We start from the raw sequence: 19260 nt of genomic DNA, 5'->3' as shown, positions 1-19260 counted from the left end.
TACGCGATTCATTCTGTAATTTAACGACTTATTTATTGCATTTAATAAGTATCGGCAAAGATTTTGTCTGTACACTTCACGGCGCTTACCAGTCGGTTTCTGAACAGTTGAAACCAATAGCAAATTTCATGTGCTTGAAACTGATTTAATGATTATAAATACATGATAAATTCATCATATTTTATCATGAAATCCCTATAACTATTTAACAAAGTTTTTTTTTAAGAATACCCTGTGAGCCATTGTTGTTGACATAACGGTAGTGGTGGAGATTGGATAAATCTTGAAGGGTATTTTCATGATTGATAAAGCGCTTTGTATGAAATAACATATCCCCAGGTTAGAGTACATTATCTACAAAGATTCAATCGCGCTTAAAGTACGGCAATCGATCAACGGAATGCCAAAATAACAACTGAACTTTCGACACCACTCTATCGGTGGATGCATGATTGATTGAATGAATGTCACCAAAATAAATGAACAATTGCGCGGCCGGCGTAAGATTGCAGGAGAGAAAATATATTTGTGTAGGCGATCGCTGGTGGAGAGTGTAGCCACTCAACTTGCTCTCGCACGTACAAACACGCTGAGTCCAATCCGAGATTTACGGGCGAGAGAGATAGAGTCTTTCTTTCATCTTCCACTTCGCCACCGCTTGAGATTATACATGTCAGTAACGTTCCTCGAAGCTCATAAAACCATTCAGATAAGAAATAGAATGCTTAATTCGTGTAAGCTGAAAAAGGCTTAGGATGAAGAAGTCTGGATAATCCTGTCCATAAAGCGCCTACGTTAATCCTGTCGCTACATAAAAGATCTTATAAGATGTTTTATTGTCCGTCTTAAAATCACATCTTTTTCTGCCAACCTGTATGTCTGGCCTTCCGTACGGTTATTCCAGATAGGAAGGTTCCAAAGACTTGAAGCTTGATGCATAGATTCCTCTTAGCCAAACGAAGAACAGATTTTTGGGTCAAAAAGGTCAATATTGAAAGTAGGAAAACAATTCTAACATTTTAAATTGGCCTTATGAATGGGGCAAGCATGATGACAACGAGACAATCGCGGAATAGAAAAATTTGTAAAGAAACACAATCTTGAAATTTTGCAGTAAATTACCAAAACTTGTATTTAAGTTAATTTATTGGCTTGGTTGGTAAGAATTTCGTTACGTTTTGTCAGGACCCTCGACACCCCCTTGTATTGGTTTGTTCTTGTACAAATCAAATAGTAACACAGTATACAGTGTCAGTAAACAACAAGTTTTCAATAGTTATAAGGAGGGTTTTGATGGCCTTGAGTAAAACTTATTTGCCTCAGCTATTAAAAGATATCGTAGGAATTTATCTTTAAGGCATTTGCACCAGTTACTGAGTGTTGGAAAAGGTCCCGTAATTCGAACGCGTGTTCGTAGAAAGCCCACATAGAAAGTGTTCAGTTTTATTGACGAATCACATATTATTGACTACCGTGTAAGAACTTTTTCCATCTCACAAAGATAATGCAAGTCAATCGTGGTTCCAAAAAGTTTAAAACCGACTGAACTTTAAACAACTCCTTTAGATCCGGGCCAACGTTCCATGAAGAGCTCTTGGGAGCGAGATCTTGATCTTGGATCGGTTCCAATTAGTGTTGTCTTGTTAAGATATCTTCAAGCACCGTCAAGTACTCAATAATGAAAGTAACTGTTCCTTAATAAGTATTAGTTTTTAATGAAAGACGCGGCGCCTGCTTTGATCAATTTAAATTGAGAAATACTAGGCATCCAGTTTCAATTCACATTAGCGCAATTGCAATAATTAATAAGAATGTAATTTTTTGATATTATAGAAAATTTTAATCTCGAAGCATTATATCTGGGGGGATAAATATCTTTATTAGGATATTTTAAATGGGAGGATGATGCTTCATTGTTCTGTTTTGTCTACTTCTAAATGAAGAAATCTCTAAGAGAAAACAATATTTTAAAAAACTGAGTCAGGAAAAATACAATAAAATGCAGCCTACAGTTTCCTTTTCTTTGATTGATGTAATAAATTCAAACTAGGGACATCAAGTTGATATAAATTGAAACCTATGAAGAAAATACAGGATTAATATATTTATATTCCACAAAATTTAAAATAGAAATTATATATAAAAAATAATAAAATTTAACTTATATTTATAAGTAAATGGTCAATATAATGTTTTGCTGGATGGTTTTGGGAAAAATAAAAAATCGATCACGTGCACAGCCATGAAGAAGAGATGCGGGAACGACAAAACTCCCGTGTAGTGGTTATATCTTCCTAATTAGTCTCCCAGCTTCCGACAAAGTTGTTGCTGAATTTTCCTCGAAACCTCGACAACACTAAGGTTAATGAAGTCGACGTGTGTGTCGAGAGTATTGATGTTATGGATGAAGACTTGTCAGAACCTGTTCTTATCACAATTCTTCTGAACAACATTGTGCTACACTTGATCACAATCAATGTAATTATCTACTATTCACATTTACCTTTTTATTGTTTTATGATTGGCAGAAATTTGTGGAAAGATTGAAAAATTGGTGACACCAAAGTTTGGTTTTAAATTAATGTAATAGTTAAAAATTATAAATAGTATTGAAAACAATAACCGAGATAAAATATACAATGCATTAAATTTGAAATTATCAATTTTAAATAATTTTATAAACATTTGATGTTTCAATGATAAGTTAATCACTTCAAACTAATAACCTACCCCAAAAGAAAGTTGAATTAGCATTAATGAAACTCTATAGTTGTCATAATTACTACGGCATTACAGTAGGTATTATAATAAAGCAAAGCACAACTAACAAAGTAGCCTCCTTTTGCAACTAGAATAAGTGTTAACGAACTGTCACTTTTGCATAATAAATCTAACATTTAGCTTTATAGCGTTTAAACGGTGAAAACTCATTATGGTGGGCACGTGAAAAAATAATCCTGATGAAAATGCTAATTAAAATTGAATGAATAACGCGCGGGACGAACGGGAAAACATTTCCACAATGAGCGACATGCCACGAGGGTATTAAAATGAAAAGTGGAATTGCTCCCCTAACAATAAACATATTTAATTGGACCAAAACGTACATTTGAGGCCCGAGAGAGCGGGTCGCGCCGTGCGCATGCGCGCGACAGGATCGATGCCGTCTTCCCTCTCTCTCTTTTATCCAGCCGCACCCTATCTCCTGCTCACTCCCTCATGGACTATCCCAGGTACATCTTGGTCTGATGAATTGCCTCGCCCTTCCGCCTAACCTTTGAAGGCCAATCTTTTATTCCCGTCTCCGCCACGCACGCTGTCTCATGATTACGGCGCCCAATCGAACCGTCTCTTTTGAGATCTAGAGACCGTTTTGCGATGCCGTTTGTCATCTGACCCCTCTTCATCTAGAGCTAGATAGATGTCCTCTGAATACAGATGTAGTTTCTTGTTTATTAACATAATAGCGACGAAAGTTTACGTTTAAAATTAGACTGTTCTTTTTGTATATAAACAAGCATAATGATAATAATTATCTTAAATATTGTTTAATCAAAGTATTAATCGCTTTAAACCCAAGAAACAAAAAATAAAATATTTTTTCTAATTATCTTATAATACAATTCTAAATTTTGTCAAGGCAATGGAGATATCTTATTTTTAACAAACAAAACATTATATACATAAATACATAATGTACATTATATACATAAACATTTTGTTAGATCACAACACGTATTATGTTCTACTGTAACCGTATAAACCGGTTTCTCTACACCAAATTTATTGAGCTGACGGCCGGCGGCTCGGTGACGCCCCTTCATTTAGGTGATACTAATCTTACATAACACAAGAGTAACTGGATTGCCGCCTGGCGAATACGGCGCTGTTGTCAAATTAAAATTGGTCAAATTAAATTTTTAGAAAATGTGTGAAGGTTGCCATTGGCAAGGAAATGAAAAATTCGAATAAAATACAATTCTGAAAATTGTTTCCGAAAATACAGTACCATGTAGTGTATTATGTAGAGTTGTTAGTATTTACAATGATATAGCAACATTTCATTTCCAAGTCATTTCACGTACTATACGTATATTTTACAATTTAAATGTTATCAACGTATTCAAATATTTAACTTCATATAGCAGTATTCATATCCCATTTCCGAAGCAGGCACATATTTATCTGACTAACATACTTGTGTACACAATTCAACCAATACTTAGAAAGTTTAAGTAACAGTAATTGTGTACAATAAACACAATCGCCGATGGGGAGAACAATCGTGAGTAGCAGCGATTGAGTAGACTAGTATTAAATGGACAATGCCGAAAACAGTAATAAGTAGCACTAGTTATGTATAATAAACACAATCGTCGATGGGAACTACAATCGTGAGACCAGTGTTGAGAACACAAGTATACAATCGACATTTACTCGGACAACTGTGAACAGCAGTGGGTGAATACACAAATACACAGCCGACAATGGCCGGAACAATCGCGAGATGGAGTGAGTGTACTGTCCTTTGTTTGTGGAGGACTTGCAAAATTAATTAATCCTTTCCTAATCAGAGTGACCTTGTTTTAGTTGCTCTAATAGAAACAACAAAGGGCCAGGAAGCTGATCGCGACTTTCTCCTGACTCAGATCATGCACGATTTACGTTTCATTGTAGACGCTAGAGAAGGGCCAACAGCGCGAAGTCTATGATAATCTGCTACCAAAGGATAAGTACCCCCATTCTATTAATAACAAAGGATGTTTCGACCATAACCAAAAATAGAGCAGAATTGTGGAATAATCTTCGAATTGTGTACATCACTCAAACTTGTAAACAGGTCTTTTAATCCTAAGTTCTTTAAAAGTCTTAAGTTCTCATGGATCTTTGATGCCCCACATCTATGTTGCGAAGGGTTACCAAGACAACAGCACAGACAAATTTTAGCTGACAGCATAATCTGATTACCAGAGAGCTGCAGGTCGGGATAGTCTATTCTACCGAAAAGGGCACTAGAGTAAACAATAATGTCTTATTTTACCACACAAAGTTAGGCCGAAGAAGGCTTCTCCAATACTTATCCTGGCAACCAACGGCTTGAAGGTGACTTCCGAGGCACCATAAATGGGCGGGAAAACTACTCGAAGGACAAGGTAGTCAGTAGTCGCCCATACATAGAGCAGCTACGTTCGTCGTTGCTTGACATCGCAACCGCCCGCTACACTGAGAAGAGTGGAGACGCATTTGGAACATATTGTTTTCGCAGAATGACAAAATAGGGGCCAAAACTGAACAACAAAACTCAATACTATTTCAAGAACATCTTTGTAACATAAGCAATGTCCGAAACTGGACAGGTAAGCTACTACTGAGATGCCACATGGTTAATGTTGACGCGGCAGGAACGAGTTAAAAACTACTCTGCCATCTCTGACGGTCTGTTGTGCGAGTTTATTCTGCACCAGACACATAAAGCGGTCCTGAGGGCGCGATTTAGGTATGCTCACAGTTCGGGCGATAAATTGAACAAACTGACTTCTGAATGGGGAGCGCTCGAGATTGCTTCCATATTCTCCGCTATTGTTGGAACAACTTCTGGAGATTAAGCTCAGAAAGCGCCTCAACTCAATGGTCTTTCACTGTACGTTGATATCGTGTAAAGGGAAAATATGGTGTAAAAAATTTATTTAAATTTTTATTATTTAATTAATATTATTCTATTTCAGATATTGAACTCGTGGTTTGATTTCTTGGATAAAAATATTTACCCAGCTATGTAGGACGAATTGTTACTTTTTTTAATCAGACAGGATGATGACACCAGTTGAATATGTGATTTTAAATTAGTAAAGTAAGGAATGTTGTAAATGCTTGTAAAGTTAAAATATAGAACAATTCAGAAACAGCACAGCAAGATAGGTAAAACAACCAAGGTGGCTTATACTTACAGATAACGGAGAGCCTGGCGTCCGCTCTGATGGCTTTGTGGAAGGCGGAAGGTCCCACTTGGCACTGGAACTCGGCGTCGTCCTCCAGAGAAGCGTTCACCACCCGTAGGTTGAAGACGCCGTTCTTGCTGTCACCGATAACGGAATACCTCGGAAATCCGGGGATCACAGAACTAAAACCTAGAAAAACGGTTGGGAATTGTGAATCATCCATAAAAAAACATTTAAAATTACACAAAGTGTTTTATCTCAGCTACTACAGAGTGCCAAAGTACTTCGGGAATCCAGGGCTCGCAGAAATACTTACCCAAGAAATCTAAAGGAAGAACAATAGATCGGTGAGTCTTATGCCAGGTTTACTTATGGGATTTCACGATGAACAAACTATCATAACAAGAGTACCTGCAGAAGAAGAAAACGTCAAACAGTAACCTTAAAAATATCTTTGAATTAATGAACCCTTTCTAAATCAGATTTCAGTGATTATTCGTGAAAGAACCATTATTGAGCTTAAGCTCACTGAGTACGTCGTGGAAAGTTTTAACAACAATTTAAGAGTGTTACCAAGATTCGTAGTAAGTGAACCATACTAAGGCGTTCAATAGTTCCTCATTCGTACAAGGAACACACCATTCCTTACGCTACCAATCTCGGTAACAATGTGGATTCGCGGAGGTTGCAGAACTGGTACCTCTGGGGCGATATATTCAGCGTCGTTAATGTAACCAGTTGTTTAATTCTGAGATTTCTGGCTAACTTTCGGAAAATACCAACAATTATATAGATCTTTTTGATTCTTAGAAAACTCTACAAAATTCCACATTGTTGTACTCAAGTAAGCATGTAAAAAATATGTGTGTTTTTGTCATTTCAGAAACAATACTTCGAAAAATATAACAACTATTACATACTTTTATATAATATAATTATACATATTTTGAAAGATTGTATTAAAACTCAATATTAAATCTCAACTGGGTAAGATGAAATTAGTGTGGGTTTAATACCATAAGAAACTACTTGACGAAGTAAACTAGGTGAACTAATGATCTTCATTATTAGAGAAACTCACTACTCTTCGTTAATTATAATCTAAGTATGTTATGGTTTGACTAAACTAAACCAGGGCAGGTGCTCACGGGTGGCTGACAAAGTTTACCTGCATTAATTACTAACGTGTTACCGTAATTCGCAAAATAAATATTGCAACTTGATTGTAACAAACTATCAACAACACATTTTATGGCAGAGTAGATAGGAAATAACGTAAGTAAACTTTTGCCCGACAACATACGTTTATATAACCTGAATAAACATCATTTGTATACTCTTGTATCGCGGTGGGTTATTTAAATACAACAACATTTGTTAGACAACGTGCCAGTACGTTTGTTAAAACGTTTAAAATTATCAAAACATCTGCATTAAGATAAACAATGTTAATAACCATTTCTAACCATTCATAACATATTTTGAAACCTAATTTCCCGGCAAGAGGAAAGAAGATAAAACCACTATAGAAACAATTGGATTACAAATTTTATTGTGTGAACTTTCTTATCTTTCCATTAATACTTAATGGTAAAACCGTAATTCAGAAATTACTGGTGTTATACTTGAAAATATTACTAATTTCCAGCCAAGTCTAATTTATTATCGCAAAATGTTAAAAACCATCGGTGAATTAAAAAAAATCTCAAAGAATTATTATGGATATTGAGCTTTTGTTAATTCCCGCAAATAAAAATACACAGATTTCTTTGTAACAATGAGTGTACTTTAGAATCCATAGAAATTCTATTAAGACTGATACCTTTGGTTGTATTACTCACACAGTGCAACTAGTACAATCACGGCTAATAATGAGTGGGGTTATTGCAGCAGTAGGGCCTATATCTAGTATCTAGTACTAGCAACTAGTAACTAATTTCCGAAAAAAATAAATAAAGCTGCTTTAGATATATACATTTTTTTCAAGTATCCACTACATTTAAATGTCAAAGATTTTTTTATCAAGTTGTTTTAACTTTGCCATGTTCGTTGTCACGTGTTGCTTGTTTGTTAATTACTTTTGCATGCCCCCCTTACGCCTTAGGTTCTAACAGTTAAAGATCTATCAGTTCTAGAAACGTAGTCTTTCAGATCTTGTAATACAAGACGATTGTAAATATAAAAAATCCCATTATTCTTCTAAATTGCCCATCTTTAATTACTAGTTATAAAATACAAATTCATATTTTTTCCACAAACCATTAACAGTAAAGAGTCAATGGCGCTTGATGCAATGGATCTTCGGTTAGGGTAGATTCTTTAACGTTTTAAATAATTTCTGTCACAGCCCTTTAAGACATCTAAAAATATGGAAAAAGCACCTTTGGAGGGCACAGAAAAAATACACAAAATTATGTCTATCTCCATTATTTTCTGTTGTTGTGCCTGTCACAAAAGTGCTCAATTATCTGTATGTAAATGTCTATAAATCCTTTTAACACAATCAACATTAACATGTTTGTTAATAGTACTGTGACAAGTGTTACTGTACAGTTACTGTATTTTGTCCGGTCTTCATGAAGGGCTGTGTAATTAAAACTAAAAGAAATTAATCCAACCAAAAATGTATTGTACTATAGTTTTAGCAATTGGGGATTGCAGCTTAAAGGCCAGCTAGTCGCCTCGCACGTACGCACCCCCACACTGACGAGCGCAGTGTTCGGGCCAGTCCAACATGTTTTTTCCGTCCCGGGTTATCTTAGACTCAAGACTAAGCAATAATACGCTGTGATAATTTCAGTGTATTATACGTTGTGTCATATAATATTTTTTGTTATGGCGTTTACATTTTATATATACTAATGACTTTAGGATCAAATTAAATTACAAGTAACAAAATATGGGTGTGATTGGGGAAGTGCTCTAGATAAAATTAATAGGACGGAAATGCGGCCGGTCCAGCCGCAATCACAGCCTCAATCACTATCTGATAACACTATACCTTAATATTTCGGGGGAAGTCTCTTTAATGCATTAACGATTTACAACACAAACTATTACGTCCCAGTGGAAATACATTCTGTGTCTATTTTTTAATCGGTACATATAGGCTATTTGATTAGCCTCGTAAGTTGTCCTCATGATATTTCGAGACAGTAAAAATTTACATTTTGATTAACTACCACACTAGATACACATTACAATGTAATGTTTTGTGATTTAAATGATAAAGAAATAAGCATATTCTTTAAGCACTAACCTTGGCATTACACGTCAGTCAGTGGTTCTTGGGTCGGAGCCAGATCTCTTGCTGGTCCATTGTCTTTCATGTCCTCCACTCGGGGATAAGACTATTAAAACCAATGGTTTGAGCTTTATCGTCTCCAAATTACATAGAACGACTTCAAGTTACGAGATATTCACAAGTCACTATGAAGGAGTTGGAATTTTTATTAATGATATATTAGGACGTACTTCGTAAGTAGACCACTTCCTCGTGATATTTAAGAATTTATTTAAATAAACATCGTAAGTTAATTTGATTTGAAGTGAAAATCTTTAGAAAACACTAAAGGACGCGCTCGATTATACGAACCGAAATATCATTTTTTTAGACATACAACAAAGCAAAAAAAGTGTATGAAAGTATGTATCTTTATGATGGCCCAAAGATAGTGTCCAAATTAATATAGGAATTTAAGTGTTTTATCCATACGGTATGTTACATCTTTCGTACCGGATTTAGTGGACTGTAAATTAGGAGTTACATGGAACCTTATGCAATAACTATTTACCACTAATATAACTGTGTTAATGACTTCGGTGCCTAAGACCCAAAGCACAAAATGCTCAATTATTTTTAGAAATTTTAAAATATATTTCATTTGTATTAAGACTCCATTAAATTAAACAGACAACTAAGTGATGAGCAACTTATTTATCCAATAAACATAGTCTTAGAATTGTTGAAGTGAAGATACAAGTTTCTTTAAATGATTCAGAAAGGGAGGTATAAGTTAGATTTTAAAGAAGAAAATTATTTGTAAATTTAGCGTATAATTGTCTAAATATTGACATACTTAGCGCCCACGTGTAAAATTTAATTAACCACTTAAAACATGTTCTGGAGACTATGGTGGGTACAAATGTTACTCTCGCAGTCGTATTATGAGAATGACCGAAATATTCTATCTCTCCTATCGAAATTAAATAATACCTGCAAGCAAGAGTTTTTTTGTATAAAATTAACAACTACGTAGAAAACAGTGTACTCGCGAAATGTGTCGGGCTCCTTGGAGAGTAGCAAAATTTAACAAATACGGAGTAATAATCACGAACGCTCATATAATAGTTAACGAAGTAGAGTGTATTGACAGTTCACGGTAAGCATTAGGGGAAGTTCGCCTTTAACAAGTATATGCAACGCCCATAAATAATTCAATAAACTTTACGTGGTGTAAGGTTTCACAAGTTTGTTTTGAAACTTCCTCCATATTTCTTGATAATGAATTGCCATTGTGTATATATTAAACTATCAATTTATATTAAGAGGTGGTCCTATTATTTATAATAAATAATTCTATTCTAGAAAGCGAATTCCTCCTTTTTTCCAAGGATTAACAGTTAAAAGTTTTAGAAACTACTATAAACAACCATTTTGGAGAAACTGTATAATATTGTAAGAGTTTTGATTTATTCGTGAATATTTTTAATTCTGACACTACCAATAAAACTTTTCCACAAACAGCATTTATTTCCAGGTACAACATGTTTTATACGAGTACGTAACAAAACATTGAAAATAAACGACGAAAATATGCTTTACTTTTTACAATAGCAATACACTTCTAGGTATTTTATAAATTTGAAATATAAAGATTGTTTTCCAATTTTTTCCGAAAAAAAACAATTTAAGCAAACCAATTACAATTCCCCAGCCAACCTCTTCAAATTTCTTATAGATTGCACTCAATAAAAATAAATTTTGAGATTTATAAGTTTTGAAATAAATTTCGTAATGGTACAGGGTGCGTGAGAAAGAACCTCTTTTTGCCATTTGTATATTAATAAGATAGATTGTTTAATTTTTACAATAAACAATATCTTATTTGTAAATTACTCCACTCATACTACCGCAATACTATTCCAGTTCTTTATAAAACCCGCTCTCTTCCTGCGACATTCAAAGCTTAACTCAAAACAATTTACACGCTTAACAAAACAACGCAATCGAATTTATCTTCCTCCTTACTTCCGTCTGAAGTGGTAAGGTAAGACCGGGGCTCCGCAATTAGATCCTTCTCAGTATTCCATCAGGAGCGGTGATTACCTCGGTAATTAAGTAAGTAATTGGCAGGTTACCCGCTAAGCCATCCAGAGGAAGATGATAATATCCCATTGTCCCTTGTAATGAATTACATCCCACAGCTAACATGTTAGCGGTTTACTGACTCTACGGGCAATTTTGGGTCGAAGGCTCGCTTTGGGTCTGGTAGGCGGCCGAGCGGTTACTCGAGTACAGTTTAGAGGAAAAGAATATGGTCTGACATAAAAAGTTGTAAATTTTTTTGTTATTAAGGAAAACGGAATTTCGACCGGTTTTATAATCCTACGTTTCTAAACGCTGTCAATTGTAGGGTTATTTAGATTAACCAATTATACTACTCATTGAAAAATACAATTTTCTTCATAGTTAAAGTCGTTTAGAAAACAAATAAATAATGGTACAGTATAAAAACTGTATTGCTTTGACTTTTACGTTTGTAAGAAGCATTAAGTTTAACATATACTACTGACTTGACACAAACACGAACAGCCCCAATTTAGTGCTCATTCACCTAGTGCTCATTCACCTAGTGCTAAGTTCACTCATTCAAAAAGAATACATTTTCTCGCTCAAAGCAAACCGCAATAAAAGGGAGATTACATCTCCACTACGTTAAAAAAGAAAAATGACGTAATAAAGTGCGGCATATTTAACGGCAGTATCTTGGAAGGCACTTGAAGTAAATCGGGTAGCATTTCGTAAAATCCGTCACTAATAATGCAGAATGGCCGGGGGTGGTTGCAGTGGGGGGGGGGGGTAATTGTGTTGATTCGTTTATCCCCATCTCCCCTTACCCTGCTGTTCCGCACTGCCCCGTGACATAGATGCCTCGAACGGCGTCTTCCAGAAGCAGCATTTTCCACGCCAGTGGACCAGAAAGCATTTTAATGCCGCGGTTTATTGGCGGGGTTTTCTCCGCAATCCCGTTTGAGCCGGGTGTAACAGGAATGTCACTCGCGTATTAGCATTGTCCACATTTCAAGATGGCGTCTTGTCCGTGCTTCAAATTCTGTGTGAGCGTCCTTTGTCTGCGTCACTTTGAGTAACTGGTCGTAATTGACACGATCTGTACGCTTCCAGCCCTTCAGTCTTCCCTCCAGCAGCCCTTTGCACCCTCCCCCCCCCACCGTATGCCCCCAATTATACGGCCAACTTAGGTCGCTTCCCCCAATTAATACGTGTCATGTTGATATGACGCCAACCCGACCTTATTAAGAACGCGTTCTTGGGCTCGTAATGATAATTGATACATACCCACCTCCACTTATACTTACAAGTATGGATTATGATTTGCGTGGTGAGTTTCCTGGCTACTGAATAAACTAATATTCATAATATAATAATGAGACAGTAAAGTTATATTCCGATAGGCAAACAACGTTCCATCTAATAATAACTCACTGAGGGTTTATTACTCACGGTGCACTAACATTATAGGCAGCGCTATACTAAGTAATTTACATTTTAAAATTACTTTAGTCTCTACGATATTTAATAGTTTCTTCAAACATGTATAGTCATTAGTAAGTATTAAATTGCTATGATTTAGTTTAGTTTTTGGTAACACCGCAAATTTCAATCTTGAAATTCGAGTTACTTTCAAAAGGTTCAAATCAAAACGTAACATTTGATTTTCTGAAATATACTAAAAACGTGATGTAGCTTGTACAGAATTTGCAATGCATCAAAATGAGCATTTGTTAAAACATAATCACTCACTTATATATAAGTTATTCACAATAATAGTTCGATGTAGTTGAAAAGCTCTTAAACAGTTTATTCTATCCACGAGTAGAATCATGCTGAATACGAGTATAAGCAGCTTTAATTTAAGAGAGCTATTATGCATATTGTCTATTAATGTTATTATCTATTTATTGTCTATTAATTATGTTGTTTGCCGAAAACTCGACCTAATGTGATACTTACCAGTGTATAAATAATTAAAATTTCAGGAATAACACAAAGGTTTCAATTATGCTATTATAATCAGATTCCGCTGATCATAATTTGTTGATTAAAAGCTGAGAAGGGCTCTGTTTAATACTAAACGCTATTTATATTCAATACATTATTAAGACAATAAAATGAAGTATTTGGATGAGAAATTTACAACTTACCTAGAGCGAATCCATCTTTAGTCCACTGTACAAAGCCCGCCCTGTTGGCGACCTCACATTGTAGGGTGACCTCGCCCCCCTCGTGAACCTTCACATCCTTGGGCTGCACACGGAAATACTGCAGCTGCCCCGACACTGCAACATAGTAAAGTACGTCAGTCAGAATCCAACTACCGTACATACATAGAGTTGGGTGCAATAAGCTAAGTCGATGACGACTCCTGAATTGACATGTTATTGCGAGGCAAACCCCAAACCTAAAACATCTAGGAAAACAGGACAAGGAGATTAAAAGTTTTAATAGGTACGAAAGGCTCTTAGAATAAAGAATATTTCTGGCTACAAAACATATAACTAATATGAGAAATAACAGCAGTGAATTCTGATGAACTATTTGATTTTGTGATTTATCTATTATATTAGTTAATACGTTTTTTTAATGAAAATAGCGTTTTTGGTCTGCCAGGTAATATATTTAGTTGTATTTCACCATCACTGCTCCATGATTGACAAGTCGAGACTTGTAAACGACATCGTCCCTTATCGATTCCGGAGAGCTTTATGGAGAACAATTAATAAGTGGTAGTGAGAGTTATGGAATAAATCAGCACAAACCTATAAACGTAACTTTTCATACCGTTATTCGCAATAATGTATTCTGAGGAACTAGTTAATTTTGCGATTCTTAAATTTATTAGCAGATAATAAATTTTGTAATGGAAAAAGCTCGGTTGGTCTAACATGATATATACTATGATATATATATATATATATATATATATATATATATATATATATATATATATATACGTGTGGTGTGGTGTGGTGTGGTGTGGCGTGGCGTGGCGTGGCGTGGCGTGGCGGTGTGTGTGTGTGTGTGTGTGTGTGTGTGTGTGTGTGTGTGTGTGTGTGTGTGTGTGTGTGTGTGTGTATTAGGTGTATTTCATCATAACTGTTTCCTTTGATACAGTTATACAGCAGTACTGAGTATAAGTACTGGTTTATACAATGATTTGGTCAAGTAGGAAGCTTATATACTTAAACTCATTTATGTCTTAAGATTCCATTATATTTGAAAAAGAGGATAAATTTAAAAGCTTGAAACGCAGGGTTTAATTTTTGTAAACTTATTATAACGACGGAAAATGTTTAAAACCTTTATCCTTCCAAAACGAAGTAAAATTTTCAACCACAAATATAAACGTGGCAAACTAAAAACCAGTTCCTCGAGCAAACTGCAAATTGTTTTTGCCACTTACAAAAACAAATCGTTTCCAGTACAACTTAGATCAGTTTATGGAGGAAGTAATATTCCAGATGGAGCAAATAGCGTCCGAGCTGACCATAAAACGGGGGTTTCTTATTACACGTCCATATATGTAATAACGCAGACTGTCATTTAAAAGGATAATAAAGTTGTTCCGTTTATGGTGCGTGACAGTTGCTAGGATCGATAAACAGTTCCTTCTTGCTAGCAGTGGTGTGGGTTGAGGGCAAGGTTCCGCCAACCTACAGGCCACAATATTGTCCTGTAACTGTTAACTGTAACCTGTTTCATAGTCGGAAATGTTGGGGTATTAATAAGAGTTTTTCGAATTCTAAACGTGAGTAGTCTTTGTAGAATGACACACGGTAGGCTGGGGGTAGGTGTTGCATCAAGCTGCGAGCCCACGATACTCTCCGATAACTATTACTGGTACGCAACTGTTAACTGTAACCAGTTTCACAGACGGCACTGTTTACGCTTGAAGTAATCAGAGATTTTGGTATTCTAAACGTCAATAAACAGTCTTTGTAGAACGACACACCGTGGAGTGAGACTTGGTGTTGCGTACGGAAACTGGTTCGTAAGTAATAAGTAAAAGTAAAGTAAAGTAAAGATGTATTATATTACCAGGCGAAGTTAGGACTAAGAAGCCCTCTCTACACTTAACCTGGGGACCAACGGCCTAAAGGTGACTGCCGAACCACCACCAACGGCCGGGCAAGCGGGCTGCTTGCAAAGACAGGATCGCTCAGCGGTCACGCATGCAAGCAGCAGCCACACTCGACGTTGCTTGATCCGGTTGTCTTGCGATAACCGCTGTACCAGCTACACTACGCCATTGGCATTAAGTGTAACCTGTTTCACGGTCAGAATATTTTCAGATGAAGTATTATTCACAGTTTTATCTAACTCCAACCATAAAAAAAATTCATTCCATGGTAACGCACCGTGGGATGGAGCTACATTTTGTCCCGGTCAAACATTAAGTGAATATTTACTTCCTGGCAACTGTTACCAACCTGTAACTGTTTTGTAAAACATTCTAATGAAATTTTAACACCAGAAATACTCATGTACAGTTAGTACATGACGATTACAATTATTTTTCTTATTTTATTCCAGATAAAATAAATATTATGACGGATAAAAACGTAACCATATTATTCAACAAAAAGTTCTCCTTGACACATGACTCACAAAAAGGCGCCGCGCCGCTGCTGCAAAGAACTACAAGAGTAATAAGTAACGTGATGTCTCAGACAAACTTGAGCATTGAGTTTGTTTCGCTTAAAGCTAAGTTATTGCAAGTTCTCTGTCAAAGTGGAGTTAACACGACGACTGTGAAGTAAAATAAATGTATTTCCAACAGCCATCGTCAATATTTACGGTTTTATTACTTGCCGCTTTGTATTCACATCGTCACTTTCCCCGTCCTCAATATCGACACTTTCCAGTGCGATGCGTTTGCGATGTAAAGTGTGCGTTTTATCGGGAAAAATACGCTTACATCGACGGACAAGACAGTTATGAACTCAAACGAGCGACGAACACGTTGTAAGGATGTTTTACTGAGTAAAATTTATTATTACAACAAAACTGATTGTTAGCTACATCCGAAAGGATGTCACAAATAAGGCACCGTAAAAAAAATTATGTTATGTCCTACTGGAATGGAAGTATCTTTCTCAGTATAACTGCTTCTGCAAAACGATATTAGCTTAGAATGTGAACTTAAAAATTATATATGTTTTATAAATATAAATAGTCCATATTCGGCTCGCTAAAACATTATTGTGTTATAAAAATATTTTTAACATCACTCAGCAGCCAACTATCTAAGCAGAATCTTGATTCGGTTTCTAGCGATAACCGTCCTACCCACTACACTTCGCGACATTGCCAATCAAAACAAATTTAGTGAACGATCTTAACAGGCATGGCAAGCATTAAAGCTTTCAAGTGTTGGAAGAGCCTGAGTAAATGCCCAAAGGAAAATCTAAGGGGATACGTAATGTTCCACTTGTAATTGTTCAGTAAGAATATTAATTTTTGAAGACTGCCAAAATTAGTGGAAGTCATAGTCTTTGAATGCCATTTGAGTCTGACGCTCATTGTCCAATTACGGAATTAAGGTCTTAAAACAAACCAGAAAACTATTTATATAACGTTGTGAAACATAACAGTTGTATAAAAACGGACATGGTATTTAATGTGTCGTAATGAATTTTTTGTGAGAGGAAAGCAGTAGGCTGGTCAAAATTGAATTGTTCACCAGGAAAACTATGGGCATTCATTCCCATTACAACGTCATTCACACAGTTGGAGTTTGGCCAATTATTGTTCCAGTCAGACTGCGTACCGCGAGACACAGCTGATAGAGCCGACACATATATATGTGTGTACTACAGTTACAAGGCACACGTCAGGCTACACGGCTGACAGCGAGAGTTGTATTGCTTTAATGAATGTAGTTCTGCAGGATCGGTATTGTGTAGGAGTCCAGGTTTGACAAGAGAACATAGAAAATATGGAGTTGCCGTCCTTGAATAGCGCAAATATCTCATGCGGAGTCAGTTGTATGCATGTAGTGTTCATTAAACACGCTGAACGCATGTAGGCGGTTCCTACACAACAGGAAAATGTGCTAGAACGCTCGACTGTTTATAGAGAAAAATGCATGTGTCAATCTTGCATGGTAGTGTCTGATTATATATGCTTAATGATTTACACGAGCTCTTTCAGAACAAAGTGGTATCTTATTCTTATGGCGGATATTCCCTAGTCTAATAGTCTAGGGGTCGGAAGACAATTTGAATACAAGCATACTAGCTGGTTTTTCCAGACATCGATAGAGGAATCTCCCAAAAGAAGTCGTCAGCAGCGCTAGTTTTGGTGGCGATCGAAAAAAGAAGGTATTGAAAGGGTTAAAAATATGAAATGACAATGTGTATGAACTTATATTTATTTTAGCTTGACATATTGAAGCCCACCGTCGAATTACATCGGTTTGAATAAATTAAATATTAAATCAGGGTCAGCCAACCATAAAGTGGCGTGTTTCGGTTTCTTTATTACGTTATCTGACGATTATATTACTATTACTTATATGTATTACAACGGTTAACTGTATCAAACTATGAAAAATAGAATCTGAGAAATAAATTATAGTTTAAAAGAAAGAAAACAATACAATATCATCTAGTTGTAGATTTTGTTGTATACGTGTGGTTTATAATTCAGCATTAATTCAGTCTAACATTCCTGATTCGTAAACGAATAATCTTTTAAATGTTGCATATTGGCAATGTTATGGGTACTCTAAACACAGAATTGATTTAAAATGGCGGCGCCTTATCATGTAAAACCAAACTTTGTGGAATTAACTATAACGGTATAGAAACCATCAGATAATATAAAAACAAGCAATAGAATTTTGTACGGGAAAATTAATTCGAATTCAAAGTTCAAATAAAATCCCACGTGTTAGCATTTTCTTGTATACAATTAGCGACGGAGTCAAATTTTACAGTATTACTAAACAAGGGTTTACTTCAAAAGTAATTATCCAGACTTAATTGCAATTTGCGCACGGAGCTAAACATAACAAACAGTTCAACGAGTGTGATAACTGCGTTAAATTAATTGAAGTCTTTTTTAATCAGCAATACTAATAATAATGGTAATTCATTCACAACGTTACCTAAACGTGATTTGTCGTTATTGCGACAGTACACACAATGAAAGAGGAGTGACTGTCACATAATTTATTTCGGCTAAATATTTAATGCCACCAATTTAATTTTTACTCCTTACTTTATTATTTATTTTTCAGGTACTTTGGGATTATACCGACCACACCCAGACATGAATCGTTATTTGCCTTTTTCCTTCTACTGATTACTAGATTAGCGTAGAACAATATGTCGTCAATATAAAACAGGAATTGTCTTATCGCAAACCCCTCCCCATCCTCAAACAGAGGTCAAAGTCGAGCGGTCTAGTAGATAACGTGATTGCAGAGTCTCGCCGCCCGTTCAGCTGGTGCGTCGCTTTGTTGTACTTCCGTGTTTTACCTCTACATTTCTCCAAACACAAAAATTCAACAACAACAAACATTACCAAACTAAAACTAAACTCTTTATTGAAAAAACATTCAAAACTTGTTTTTATTCTTGATCACATTCCGCCACCCAAAATGCGAGTGCCTCCGGCCATCAGCGCGGGCTTCGACGAAAGAAAAACATCCCTCGAGATAGTACCTATCAGTAAAATATCAAATTCTAGAGGGGCTGATCAGAAATATAAATTGAATTGTAATGGAAAAGCAATTATGTACAGTGCAAATCATGTGATGCCGCGCGGCCTGCCGTAATCGGGATTCTCGAGAAAGATAAGATAACAGCGACAACAATACCGATCACAATACCTGGAAATGCTTGTAAGTTTGCAATTTTGTAATTAAAGAGTTGTTTTTTCGTACTATCATGTTTATTTCTATAAATTTATATTTTTGTGTTCTTCATACTGGTGTGGTCGGTATAATCCCAAAGTACCATTTTTCAGTTGAGCCGATACGGTAAAATGCAGTAATATCCGAGGGCAGGTTTC

At 35.9% G+C, this 19260-nt stretch overlaps 1 protein-coding gene across 2 annotated transcripts in view; it reads right to left on the bottom strand.

Moving 5' to 3' along the window:
* The window catches only part of LOC124364541 (nephrin), a 436564-nt gene that overhangs the window by 29675 nt on the left and 387629 nt on the right, over positions 1-19260 (bottom strand). For both annotated transcript variants that reach the window (XM_046820100.1, XM_046820101.1), the window contains exons 2-3: positions 13386-13520; positions 5949-6128 (exon numbers count right to left, since the gene is read on the bottom strand). In XM_046820100.1, the coding sequence (XP_046676056.1) occupies positions 5949-6128; positions 13386-13520 (315 nt within the window). The remainder of the gene's footprint in view (positions 1-5948; positions 6129-13385; positions 13521-19260) is intronic.

Source organism: Homalodisca vitripennis, chromosome 6 (genome assembly GCF_021130785.1).
Source record: "Homalodisca vitripennis isolate AUS2020 chromosome 6, UT_GWSS_2.1, whole genome shotgun sequence".
NCBI lineage: Eukaryota > Metazoa > Arthropoda > Insecta > Hemiptera > Cicadellidae > Homalodisca > Homalodisca vitripennis.
The sequence above is the reverse complement of the archived record's forward strand: the minus strand, read 5'-3'. Positions and strand labels throughout refer to the sequence as shown.